The 12,843-nt window shown below is 41.8% G+C and overlaps 1 protein-coding gene across 1 annotated transcript in view; it reads left to right on the forward strand.

The window, feature by feature from the left end:
- The window catches only part of LOC103367790 (copine-9-like), a 109,083-nt gene that overhangs the window by 33,976 nt on the left and 62,264 nt on the right, over positions 1-12,843 (forward strand). Inside the window, exons 3-7 of the mRNA XM_008295920.1 lie at positions 1,999-2,045; positions 6,466-6,569; positions 9,835-9,874; positions 10,115-10,117; positions 11,322-11,398. Of these exons, the coding sequence (XP_008294142.1) occupies positions 1,999-2,045; positions 6,466-6,569; positions 9,835-9,874; positions 10,115-10,117; positions 11,322-11,398 (271 nt within the window). The remainder of the gene's footprint in view (positions 1-1,998; positions 2,046-6,465; positions 6,570-9,834; positions 9,875-10,114; positions 10,118-11,321; positions 11,399-12,843) is intronic.

Consider the following 12,843-nt stretch of genomic DNA (forward strand, 5'->3'; position numbering starts at 1 on the left):
CCTGTCCAGGTGAACCTGCCTTCACCCTGAGTCAGCTGGGATAGACTCCAGCCCCCCACGACCCTAATGAGGATTAAGCGGTGTATAGATAATAGATGGATGGAAACTTACAAAATTAAAAAAAAAAAAGTTGCTCAACAGCAAAAATCAAAAGACAATTTCTGTTTTCATGCAAACTATTTACTTTGACTTTTTTTGTTTGTTTATTTTGCGGCTAGTCTGGCAGCTCTTTCACTAACTGAGGGAGGCTTTTTTTGCCCTTCTGACACAAACCTCTCACATGGGTGTTGTTTTTCTTTTTCAGACATGTGTCCCTGTAGGCTAATGAGTTTTTGGGTGATAGCTTAGTTTACATCCTGCTGCTGTCAGACCTTTACATTTGTTTGCTTCTCTCCTGATCTCTGTGCTCACTTTAACATATTTCAGTACAGCTGAATTCCTAAATAAGCTGTTCACATTTATGTATATTTCTGTTTCTGTTGTCAGACAACAGAACGAGTATGAAATAATGACTGACCAACAATCACTCCATGGACGTTTACAAGCTCTGCACCTCTCAGCCTCTGATTTTATAACTGTGATGTCATCTGACAAAATTATCATTTACATGACTTAAGGACAACGGCTGTGCTGAGAATGTGCCTGTATTTACATGTTAAATAAGTCCTGAGAGAGAAAGCTAAATGGAACAGAATGGCTTTCCTTTTTTTTTCTCCCACACTGTGCACAGCTCCCGTCTTGATCCTGTACAACCAACTGAATAAGCTGCTCCTCTGGCCATTAACTGCACATAGTAGATGCAGAGAGAGGTGTGCCTGCAGCGGGACATTACTGGTGACTCAAGGAAATTAACTAAGACTTCAAGAAGTTGCTAGATTTTTTTTTTTTTAAACTAAAGTTGCTAAAGAAAGTCTGAAATCCTGCAACAGAGTCGGCAAACTGGTAACAATGGCGACGCCGAACAATATCCAAGGCCTTGAGCTGTAACTCAAAACATCGCTGCTCAGTGAGGATGGAAATGATGAAAAGAACGGCTGCCACGCTAGAGGTTTGGGGTCAGACATGCAACGAGTCCGGCAGCGGAAATGAGAGAGCTGGCTGGAAGTCTGTAAAGCTGACGGTGACACAAAAGTCAACAACACCTTGTAAGAGTTTTACGTGTTTGCTTCTGAGGTGAGAGTTTATTCTCTCTAAAACTCTTACTTCTGTTTGAAATTGAAGATGTTGGATTATATTGGCACAGAAGTAGGGGCAGCTGTGGTGCGTTCAAGGACACTATTGTCAGGAGGTGTGGATGTGGTACACCAATACACAATCACTGTATGTGACACGAGGATAGACTTCAGGTGGTAAAACACACTCATGCTTATGTGTGCTGTGTAACTGAACAACTGGTAGTCCTTGTAGACACTTCAGCCACACTTTCATTTATATTAATGGGGGAAAAAAATGCATGTTTCATTATTCATTGTCAGTTCGGATATTTGAGCCTGTTAGCGTGATAAAGTCTGTCAACATGCAGTCTGTCACTAAACACAAAGGGCAGCTGAGGCTGATGGGAATGTCTTGTACACAGCAATTCTGCAGTTATGTGTAATTATACGTGTTGATGCCAGGGAGAGACCTGGCTGGAGGAAGCAACAGCACATCAGCAAGGCAGAAAATGTACAGACTCATTGCTCCTGCACTGCTACACTGATGCTGTATTGTATTAACATGTTTTCAGTGTCTCTAAGTTTAACTGTGATGCCATATTTCGGGTGAATGTCTTTATTATACACTTAAAATCCTATCATGCTGTAGAAGGTTTTAATCAGGAATTGTTGACTTTGTGTTCAGATACTCAAGATCTAATGGGATTGTATGTGTTTTAATATCTGTCAGGTGCTGTACGGTTCAACATGTTCACACCAGCAGGCTAATCTCAGGCTAAAACTGACAAGCCTTTTAATTTTTCTTCTTTTCTGCATGCTTCCTTTCGGCTTCTCCTCCTTCCAGTGGTCGTGCTGTATTTGCAGGCTGTGGGAACTAAAGAATGGAGGGAGGTAAGTTAAGCAACCTTTTGTTCCCAACAGCCATATCCAATATTTGTGTCTGCCTGTCTGCCAGATGGGTGGTTTTTCTTTTTTTCTCTTTTCTTTTTTATATTAAGAAATGCTATATATGAGTTTTCCTCGGTGCTAGAGACTTTCAATCGGGGCAATAGGAGGTGGTTATTAAGATGAAGTCCAGAGGCAACTCACAGCAAACCCTTGAGAACATTGTTGTAGAAAATTGAAAGTGTCAACCTCTTCACTTGCCCACGGAGTGTAACCGGTGTCTGGAATAAACTCAGGCGGGGAAGGAAAAGCTCCACAATACTTGACCCAAACTGATGAATTAATAGCAGAGGTTACGGAATAAATTATTTAAAAAGGATCTCATAATTTTATGATTTCAGATGAAATGAATTCACATCATGACTCAAGGCAGGGAGGGAAAAAAAGAGGGCGGATTCTTTTTTGGCCTCATCAAAAATGTACCATCTGCTCCGCTTGACTTCTTGCTGCCAGTTTTTAAAGCGGGGTCATGTGACATTGCATTCATTTCCACTTCTTTGAAATCCTTTCCTTTTCCACTTTTTCGTCAGCGTGCCTCTCCGGCTGCCATTTTCACATCTCATCCATTAGCCCTGTTCCCCCCCCCTCCTCTAATTTGCCTACGTCATGCTGTTCTAGTTGCTTTATTTGCCCATTTGCGAATGCGATGTGTCGGCGAGGGCTTCGCCACCGCTGATCCCCTCACTTCAAGACACCTCACACCTTTTTATTCCATGTGGCAGGGCTTAATCAAAAACACGGCATGATTTGTGCTGCAATCAGCAGAGTAAACATCTCGCTGCCAGCCGCACACATATCGACACCTTGAAAAGATAATTGTGCCTGGATGGAAACCTGACAAATCCTGCGTTTGCTTTTAACATCATGTTTTGCTTAATGGAAATACTGGATATACTGTATAATTTATAAGTGCCGTTTATTTACAAATAGTTCATTTACATTCTGCATAAACACGTAAAAATCATTTAAGCAGCATCACGCCGCTGTCACCTCGTGCACCCGCCTGCCGCTGTTTTTCTTATTTTAGCTATTTGTGGGGTTATTTTCACTTCTTTTTCCGCCCTGCATCAGCCCGTGCACTAAATTGTTTTATGATCACAAGTGGTTCCATTTTTCCCAGGGGACGGCTTTGATCCTCCGCTCACAAGCCGCAACAAATCATCAGCGGTAACCCAAGGAAGACTCCAGACAACTCTGTCTCAATTCTATCTGTGTGATTGCTTGCTCTAAAGCCGGCATTAAAGGCCCAGCCGCACACAAATGGCGGATGATATAAAATTGCATTTACTGGAATCTGTGTTATTATTGCCTTTACCGGACAGTTATTGTCGCCTATAAGCTGTATCGCACCGACAACTTTCAGTGTGAGAATAGAATCTTATTTACTACTTTAACTTATTGTCCTGTTAGCAGCCAAGCTAACATGCTTGTTAACTGACAGTGAGCTTGCCAGATAACAAAAAACCCTGCTAAATTACCACATATATTATCAAAATATGATCCTTTTGGGATAAAAGCATTGTGATTATTTTTATTTTACCCAACTCATGAGTGAGGAGCTCATGGTGGTCTCTGTTGGGTCTGCTTTCACAATCCCATCGCCCTTCATCTTGGAAGAAAAACACAAGAAACTCCCATAGATGTCTATGAAAGGCTGTGACTTTCTATTTTTTTTTACAGGACATAGCAGCTGGCTAAAGATTTTGCTGTGTGTTATTATTCCTGAGACGTGCCTAAGCGCGAGTTTTATGGAGGATTTAGAACTTTCCTGCTGGTGCAAATCAAAGCACCTCTAAAGCCCTGCAGCGACGACTTTTAATTACTTTATTTATACTTTATAATTTAATAACTCTTCATTGATGAATTATAAAAGTGTAAATCAGCACTCTACAACTGTTTTTTGCACCACGGACTGGTTTCAAGCAAGACGATTTTCTACAAACTCGTCATCACGCACAAAACAAATAATAATCTTTTTTTTTTATTATTAAAAAAAGTTTCTTTAAAAAATATTTTTTATTGTTTATATATATGTATAAATATGAATTTACGTTTTCTTCTGTCTCAGCATTGAGTCTCTCCCTCTTTTCCAAACAGCTCTCCAGAGACGTTTGTTTTTCATTCATTCTGGCAGCAGTTCGATTGACGGCTCCGTGTAACAGCCGGGCATCCAAACCGACAGTCGAGTGCAGGAAACAAGCAGAGATGGAAGTGATGGCAGCCAATGTAGTCATTTTTATCAATAAAAACCCTGCAAACTCCGCTGGAAATCAAACAAAAAAATGAAATGTTTTTATTCTTTCTGTGTGGCCCGGTACCAAATGACCCACGGCCCGGCGGTTGGGGACGAATCACCTCGTACTGTCCCCCGCACAACAAGCATTTCTTTTCAGGACCATTTGTTTTCCTTGCATGCGTGCAATCAACAAGTTTTCAATGCAGACAATCTGCACGTACATTCATGGACTTGGGTGGAGGATGACATTTACATAATGCCAACCTTGCACAAATATAAAAAGCATGACTTGGCCTCGGTGTATGTGTTTAATAGGCCCAAGCATGCTGAATATCTCTTGTGAAACATGATGATATTGTAACTACATAATGTTTGCATGTCTCAGCTTGTTAGCACAGTGAGCTCCCTGGTGCAGTAGTTAGTAATTACACTTAAAGTAGCTGTCGGCATAATTAATGACACTGATGCTAAAAATGTGTCACCGTCAACTCTTAACAAGTACAACCTAAAATCTGCTTTTGGCTTATAGTCAATTTAATGCTGTAGAAAAAACACTTTGGCTTGAAAGCGTATTTGAATTCGAAGGCCATGTTTTAATGGGCTTTAAGGTCATATTCAGAGTACGTATAGCAAAATTATCGCCTCTGTCACTCATCAGCCTCTTGAAGTATTCGAGGCTTGTATACAGCCTAATCTGGGTGCTCACCGGGTGTTTGATTTGCATAAACACCGCCGAGGTTGTGCTGGAGAACACAAAGTGCTAAGTTCACGGTCGCTTCAGTCTCCTCTGCGGTCTCTCGAAAAAAAATATGGCCGCTAGGTTTTGAAGTTTGCACAACCAACAGGCAAACAGATAAATGTTTTCCTATTATTACACCACGTACAGTAAATGTCGCAGTGTGGCTCCTACTGTACTACTACTATTTTACATCCGTTAAATAGACGATAAGACATAAGCATTCGCTAGCCTGCAGAGTTCTTTGACAACAAATCTGTGCAAAATCTCGACAACAAACTGTTTTAAGAAATGCTTTCAACTATTGCAGCTTTTGTATTACAGTCCTTACAAGCTCCATTTCACTTCCCCGACCAAATCTGACACACAGCACACAACATCTACGCACACACCTGCCTACACAGGAAGCAAGTTGAAGGACAAGTCGTTCTTTTGTACACCCACGCTGTTGTGATTTAAGTTTTTTGGCCTTGAGTCCGTCCTTCTGTGACCTAATGGGTTCCGACAACCAATAAAATCTCCCTCTTGGTAGAAAAGTGAAAAGGGTGGACTACTGAAAGAAATACATCATATCTGTAATGGATCCGTTTTATCACCCTGTGGACTGTTTCCAGCTTCCCCAGGTAGCCTATAGCCAAAAACATCTCAAGCACCAGCAAAGTCGTTACTTAACCTTCACCCGTAACGCCCTAGCACCTATTAACCAATCACGTCTGAATGATATGATAAAACCAAAGGCCCCAGCCCCGAAAATAGAAACACCACGAGGAAATATCAAGGGATTTTCCCTTCGGGTCGATATGGCAGGTAGGTTCTGATGTCCAATACACTCCCCTGCGAGGCCTTGGTAATGGATAGGCTGGGGACGCAGTAGATAGCACGGATTATGTGCACTGGGCACTAAAGACATGAGTCGAGGTATTGAAGCCGTGGTGAGGCAGTGCCAAGATCAATAGCTCATTACACGGTGCTGTCGGGCCAGGCCACGGAGGCGAGGCCGGCAGTCCACCGGGGGGATTACTGGTGTGATTGTCAGGGTGATGGAGAGACGGTCTGGCCCAGGAGAGAGTTTGGGACTGGGCCTCTGCGGCCCAGCGATGGCGACTCCTGGCTCTAATCTAGCAGTCTGATTTCTCCGGGGACACAAGATTTAGCACAATGGAGCTCAGCGGGATACAGCGTGGTCACATTTTTGCAAAGGAGATTTTATATTTATGGATTCATTCTGTGTGAAATGTTGCAATGGTAATATGGGTTGCTGCTGCATCTCATGAATTTTTATTTACTTGTTTCTCTCGTGTATTTCAGCTTTATGTGGGCATAATAGCACATATTGACTGTGGAATCAATGCTGCTATTACAGACAATTATCACTTTCTTTCTGTTTTTTACAGTTTGGCAGGACGGAGGTAATCGATAACACTCGGAATCCAGATTTCGTCAGGAAGTTTGTCCTGGATTTCTTCTTTGAAGAGAAGCAGAATTTAAGGTTTGATGTGTAAGTAGCTGGACTTTACTTTTTTCTGAAGCAATCTGAGCTCATGTAGTTCTAAACTGGGACACACCATCCACCCACTATGTAAATTCTTGTACAGTAACCAACTACAGCAAAGCAATGCCTCATATTACAGTCACATCACTTCTCTCTCTGTAGGGTCTCAGTTTAGTGAAAACCTAATTTTATCCCATTGGGGTAAATTAACAAGCCAGTCACTGACAAAATTAGATGGTAGGATGCCCAATGATGCGAGGAGATTTTTAAAAAGGTCACTTAGCAAAGCTGCTTTATATCCCCCACTTATTAGATTAGTGTTCATTTAGCCACATGTTCAGTTCACCTACTTCTTATCCTTCATCAATAGCAGAGAAAATCACTTGCATGCCTCCGTAGCTTTAATCAAGGTACAGAAATGTGCTTTTATTGCTCAGTGGGGTTTGAAAGGCAGTAGATTGTATGTACTTATTTTTTTTCCCCTCTTTGGAAGGAGTGGGCATTAAAATGGATTGTGGTGATGCTGGTACATTGGTGTTGGGCATCTCTCCATCATTCCTGTTTTCTATTTTCCTCCCCCCAACAAAATGTCAGTATAGTTTATTTTTTTACTGCAGAGAAGAGAGCTAAGAGGTGATTAGCTTAGCATAGATTAGCTTAGCGTATAGACTGGCAGCAATGACAGGTATCTACAGTACAGAACAGAAGTGAGGACATGCGTGCAATACTGATTTGAAATTAAATGACTGAACAGTAATTGCATTACTTCTAGGTTGAACAGTTGGGTAGCAGTAAGGTATTTGCTCTAATGTAAAATTAAAACTACTATCAGAAATACAGGCGCTACAGGAGGAACTCCATGCCAGTCAGTGCAGCTTATTATTGATGGCAGTCTTCCTAAAGGAGACATGCTCTGCCATTCTTAAGAGACATTTTTTTCAGCTGTTCTAGGAGTTCTGTTGGACTCAAGTCAGGCGATGTACTCAACCAGGTGATAGTTTTCATTTTATTTATTTAGTTTTTAAACTCTGGAAGGCTATCATGCTGGAATATACCTCTTCTGCCAAACTTCTGCAGACTGAGGCCTTGTCCACACGTAGCAGGGTTTTTGTAAAACTGAATATCCTGCCCCCTCCGTCTAGACAAAAAAACCTACCACCTCGTTTTAGAAAAAAATTAATCCACGCCTAACCGCATAGGTATATTTTTAAGCACATTCATATTCTACGTGAGGATGTAATAACTCCGACGACAGGAGCGACGACCGGGACGTACGGAAATTGTCACGCCATTCCTCTGGGAGCATGATTTCCGTTTCAAAGTTCTCCCAGCAGCTGGCAGTGGTCTGACCCAAAACCGGCGTCGGTGTCTTTGATGGAGAACATGCCTCGGACGTGGAATGGCAAGGTGGTGGAAAATAACCGTCCTTAACATCGTCCTTGTTCTTGTACGTGGAGCGGTATCTGGGCCTGGACAGGAGACAACGGCAACACAGTTTTGAGGGCGTCCATGATGTTTCCAAATGTAAACATAGGTCGCACATGTGATGTAAAGAACATATTTTGTAGCAGGTAGTAACGTTTAGAAACCTAAAACCCCAGTTATTGACGTCCACATGCAGATGCATAAATGGAGGATTCGCAAATCTTCCCTTCGGTCGGAGGTTTTTGAAAGAATCGTTTTTAATGCCAGTGACAGGCCAAATCGTAGAAAAATATTTGTTTTGTGAGATACCTGCTACGTGTGGACGAGGCCTGAGAGCCCTCTTTGCCCTCCAGTATTTTTGGTATGTCCACAGGCATTATGGTGTCATCTATAAATGTCATCTCCCCAACACATTTCGCACTCATACAGCCCCATATTATCCACTCCCACCCTCACTGCTGGGGCTATATATGTGATCACTGGCCAGGTTCGTGCCAATCACGCTGGATCTTATCTGAACAAATTCATCTTGGTCTCATCTGACCAAAAAACATGCTCCCAGTATTCGTCAGGCTTGTTGACACGTTCATTACCAAAGTTTGTATTTGAACTAGATGCTGTCTGTAAATGTTCCCATTATGCACAATGGGGGGAAAAAAATCACTAAAAGTCACAAAAACCTTGGTTTCCTTTGATAAACCTGTGGCTACAATCGTGGCTTCACCACCACCAGAATGAATGTGTGTGAATGAATAATTGACAGTTGATTGTATGCGCTTTGAGTTACTCCTTGAGTAAGAAAATGCTATATAAATCTGATCAATTATTATTATTGTTATAAACCCTTTGCCTAGTTTAAAGCACTTGACCACCCATCTATCAGCGCTACATTGTGCACTGTCCAGAGTTAACTCCACGACTCTGATTGGTGCTCCTATGACTCATCCTGTACCGACTGATTAGTGCTGCTACTGTGCTTTCGCTGATTGTTAGTTGGTCACAGATCTTCCTGTACTCGTTTCCATCTTCGTGAAGTGTCACGATCAGATTTTTCTTTTCCGTGTAGAGCCACAACATGCAGACAGTCCTCAGATCCAAAACTTGAAAATTGTGACGTTCACATTTCATTTCGTAACCATGATCGTGCAGCTAGGCTGATTGGAAATCACAGGCGTTGTCAGTTTTGATTTAGTCGTCACAGGTTTTCTAACTTGTGTGTCAGTGATCACAGGTTGTCGAGTTTCTACCCCTGGGGCCTGTGTGTTCAATACAGTCTTTCTGAAGTAACGGAAAACACTCTTCATGTCAACTTAGAAAGAATGCAGCTATTGAGAGGTGATATAATTTAGAATCATTTGCCGTTTACTTCATGTTGCACAGGGGTGTTCTCCCTTCTGCTGTATGCTGTGTCGGCAAAAATTATAAATATGCCTACAAGCATGTTTGAAGCTTGTAATTAGCACGTTACATCGAGATGTTTAATCTGCATACAAAGCAAAACGTAAAAAAAAAAAGACAAATTGAGGTTTTATGGGGAGTTACTTGCTTGAAGCATTTCTTGTTGCAAAAAAAACAAATAAGCATCAGTGTTGGTAATCACCCCACAGCAACATTATGCTAATTACAGTCGTTCCATTAAATGTAAATCCATAACTTGTTATTACAAAACGGTGACTCTGACGCCGATAATTAATAGTACTAGAAATTAAGCTGGAATTGGGGCCACTGCAAACGTGCATCACCGTTGTTTCTCCCGGTGATGACGCCAGAACCACAGATGCGGTTTTCTCTAAACGTCTTCAAGTCAAACCTCACGAGTTCCAATAATCTTGTTTGTTGCTCGCAGGTACAATGTGGACTCCAGAAGCTGCAACATATCCAAACACGTAAGTACAGTACGGAGACCTCGAATGACAGCCGTGACTCAGAGCTGACGGCTTCCGTCGGCCTCTGAATGCATCACGTTACTCAGAATTACTCACTCTGTTAAAGCAACATCCAACTGAATGAGTGATGATTCAGTATGAATACAGTCCATGCTTAATATCTTATATATCAGTTCTGTGACGGTGTCTTTTATTCTTTTCTCTTTTCCCCCCACTGAAATAAAACACTTCGGAGAGCAGAAGGTGAGTGCACATTGTTAGCCTCGTAAGTCTTGGTGTTACAACATCCTTTATTTTTTTTTTCTAATGTATTTCAGCATCCCCAGAACAGACTTTCAATTTTTTTGTGTGTGTGTGTGATTCATTCGTTTTAATTGTATTGAATTTTTTTTTTTCTTTCATCTCATTTCATCAAGGACAAACACCAACGGCTCCCACTCGGAAAGCTTCCCCCGTAGTGTGTTGTACCTCATTTTGTCTGTCTGCATTTTATCATTCACTCAGGTAAAAAAAAAAGACAACTTTCAGAACTGCACTTCAAAGTGAAAGCAGCTGTTGTTGTTTGAGGCAATATACTGCAGCAGATTGTGGATGTGAGGGTATTTACAGGAGCTGCACACATATCCAGTTTGCGGGACTCACACCTACGCCCGCCTACGCCCACGCGCCACAAACACCGACACTGTGCCCTTGTAGCCGTGCAGTTTTTATTGTGTCGTGTCATCTCTGCTGGGTTTTTTTTATGTTGCCATATGTTTTTTTGTTTTTCTGTGTAGCATGTGGGCAGGTTATAAAGTTCGAAATCTGTTGTTCAGTGAGAATGCTGAAGGAAAGGGAAGGCTGGCTCATGCACAGTGTGGTCCTGTTTAAGTATGATCAATTGGTCAACAAGCGGCTGAATAACCCTGTCCGACTGCTCGGGCCTGACCCGGTTGGGTTAATGAATGCTTATGCAAATGGTGGAATTAAACTCCAAAGTTAATGTTTAATTTAAAATGGCACTTCAATAAGATGAGATTGAACTTTAATGGAACTTTAATGACTTTAATATCTCTCTTACTATCCCTATTGATTTTATAGCCTTTTCATAATTGCTATCGAGCCTTTTATCTTTAGTGGTAACTCTGCCAAGAAAAGTGCAAAGTAATAAGTTCAGTGTTCAGATATTTCATTGGACTGGTTCCCCCGATGCTAACTCGAGTTGATAAAGTTGAAAAGCTCCTGAATTAAATGGGAATCTGACACCACCAGAGCGCACCGCAGCGTCTCGGAGATGTGTACAATTAAGATCTGCAGCATGCCTGCACCAAGCAGGGCATCATTATGTTATCTGCAGGTACTATTTACAATACCTTCCCCTTGATTAGAGCTTGTTTTTAGGCGTGGACTATCTGTCAGCCCTGTCATGCAATTAATTCCCCTCTTCTATTTTTCTCTCCACTGTCAGGACTTTCTGGGCCAGACCTTCTGTACACTTGGAGAAATCATCGGCTCCACGGGAGGACGGCTGGAGAGGACCCTCTCGTAAGTCCCTGACATCCTGTCTATTGTCTCAGTGTGCAATTACTATCCGCTTTTTTTTTTGTTGTTGTTGTTCAGGCATTGAATCATATTCATAATAGAAATTATGCACATAAATAATTTCTTCAGCTGTGCAGAATGAAACGATTCCCCCTCCGTCTTTTGTTCCATATTTATTGATGGCTGCTGCGGAAAACAACACCATAAGAGCCATCTCACTAATGCAGCGTGTGACAGACTCACCCAGCTTAAATAGCCTCGTCTATTATATTGTTAGATCGGAGTACATCAATGCACATCGAGCTACTGCTGGCGAAGTATCGAGTTTTTATTCTGTTTGACAAAAGTACGACGTGACAGAAGTCAGTATAACATTGGATTCTGACTGACAGACACACAATCTATTCGTATTTTCTCCTCGGTGAGATGTGAAAAGTGGAAACCAATGCGGGTTTTTTTTCAGACTATAAAAGGTGGAATAGTGTGAGATCTTTTTGAGCTCCCAAACCCTTTTTATTTTTTTTTTCTGCATCTCTGCAGTGTTAGATAACAAGCTTTATTCTGAAGAGTGAAAAGAATGCCAGCAGACACAGAGATGTGAGGTCTGAGAGGTCACGGGGCAGATCTGAACCCATTTTATTGCCAGGAGAAAGGTGTCTCACTTTGTCTCCCTCCACACTGCAGAGTTCATCACACAGGATGCAGGGAAACTATTGTTCAGCTCAGAAGGCTTCTTAGCGACGCTTATCGGAGAGCAGCATTTCAATCACAAGCTCCATAAGAAAAGAAACATAATGCTTGTTTATCTTGGTTTAGTTCGTACCTCTATTAGTGTGGTGAATATTTCCAATTTAATTAAATCCGATCCTGTGTTTCTTGAATTTAAATGAACAGTTAAATGACTTTATGACAAACTGGTGTTGATTTCCTCGTTCACTACGCTGAGTTGTGAACGTGTAAGAGACTGAAGGAATAGTTCTCTGAACACTGAGGAGAAAACAGTCAAACAGTTTGAGCCAAAGTTCAGTAGAACAGAGAGCCAGACGGTGCCATGGAGTGGATGATATCTTTGAGGCTTTGTGAGCAAACTATTGCATTTGTCTGTTTGCCTTGACTTTTTCAGCGGTAGCTCGGCCTTCCTCTGAAGTGTCTCAGGTGGCGATGAGCTGTGCGCCACCAGGTGGTCGCCACCTGTGGCACGTCTGAGGTGGAAACTGTCAAGGTAACCACACACATGTGAGCTAGTCTGAGTCACAAATAGCTCACAAACAAGGTGTCTGAGTCAGACTTTGCTACTGTGAAGATTTACTGGGCTCCCTGCTCGGGCTGCAGCTAATAACTGTTGTCATATTGATTAATTTCATGATCATTTTTTCAACTGTTTCGTCTGCAAAGTGTCAGGAAAGGAGGGAAAATGTCCATCAGTTTCCAAGAAGGTCGTTGAATGT

This window comes from Stegastes partitus, unplaced genomic scaffold (genome assembly GCF_000690725.1).
Source record: "Stegastes partitus isolate 25-593 unplaced genomic scaffold, Stegastes_partitus-1.0.2 Scaffold1086, whole genome shotgun sequence".
Classification (NCBI taxonomy): Eukaryota; Metazoa; Chordata; class Actinopteri; family Pomacentridae; genus Stegastes; species Stegastes partitus.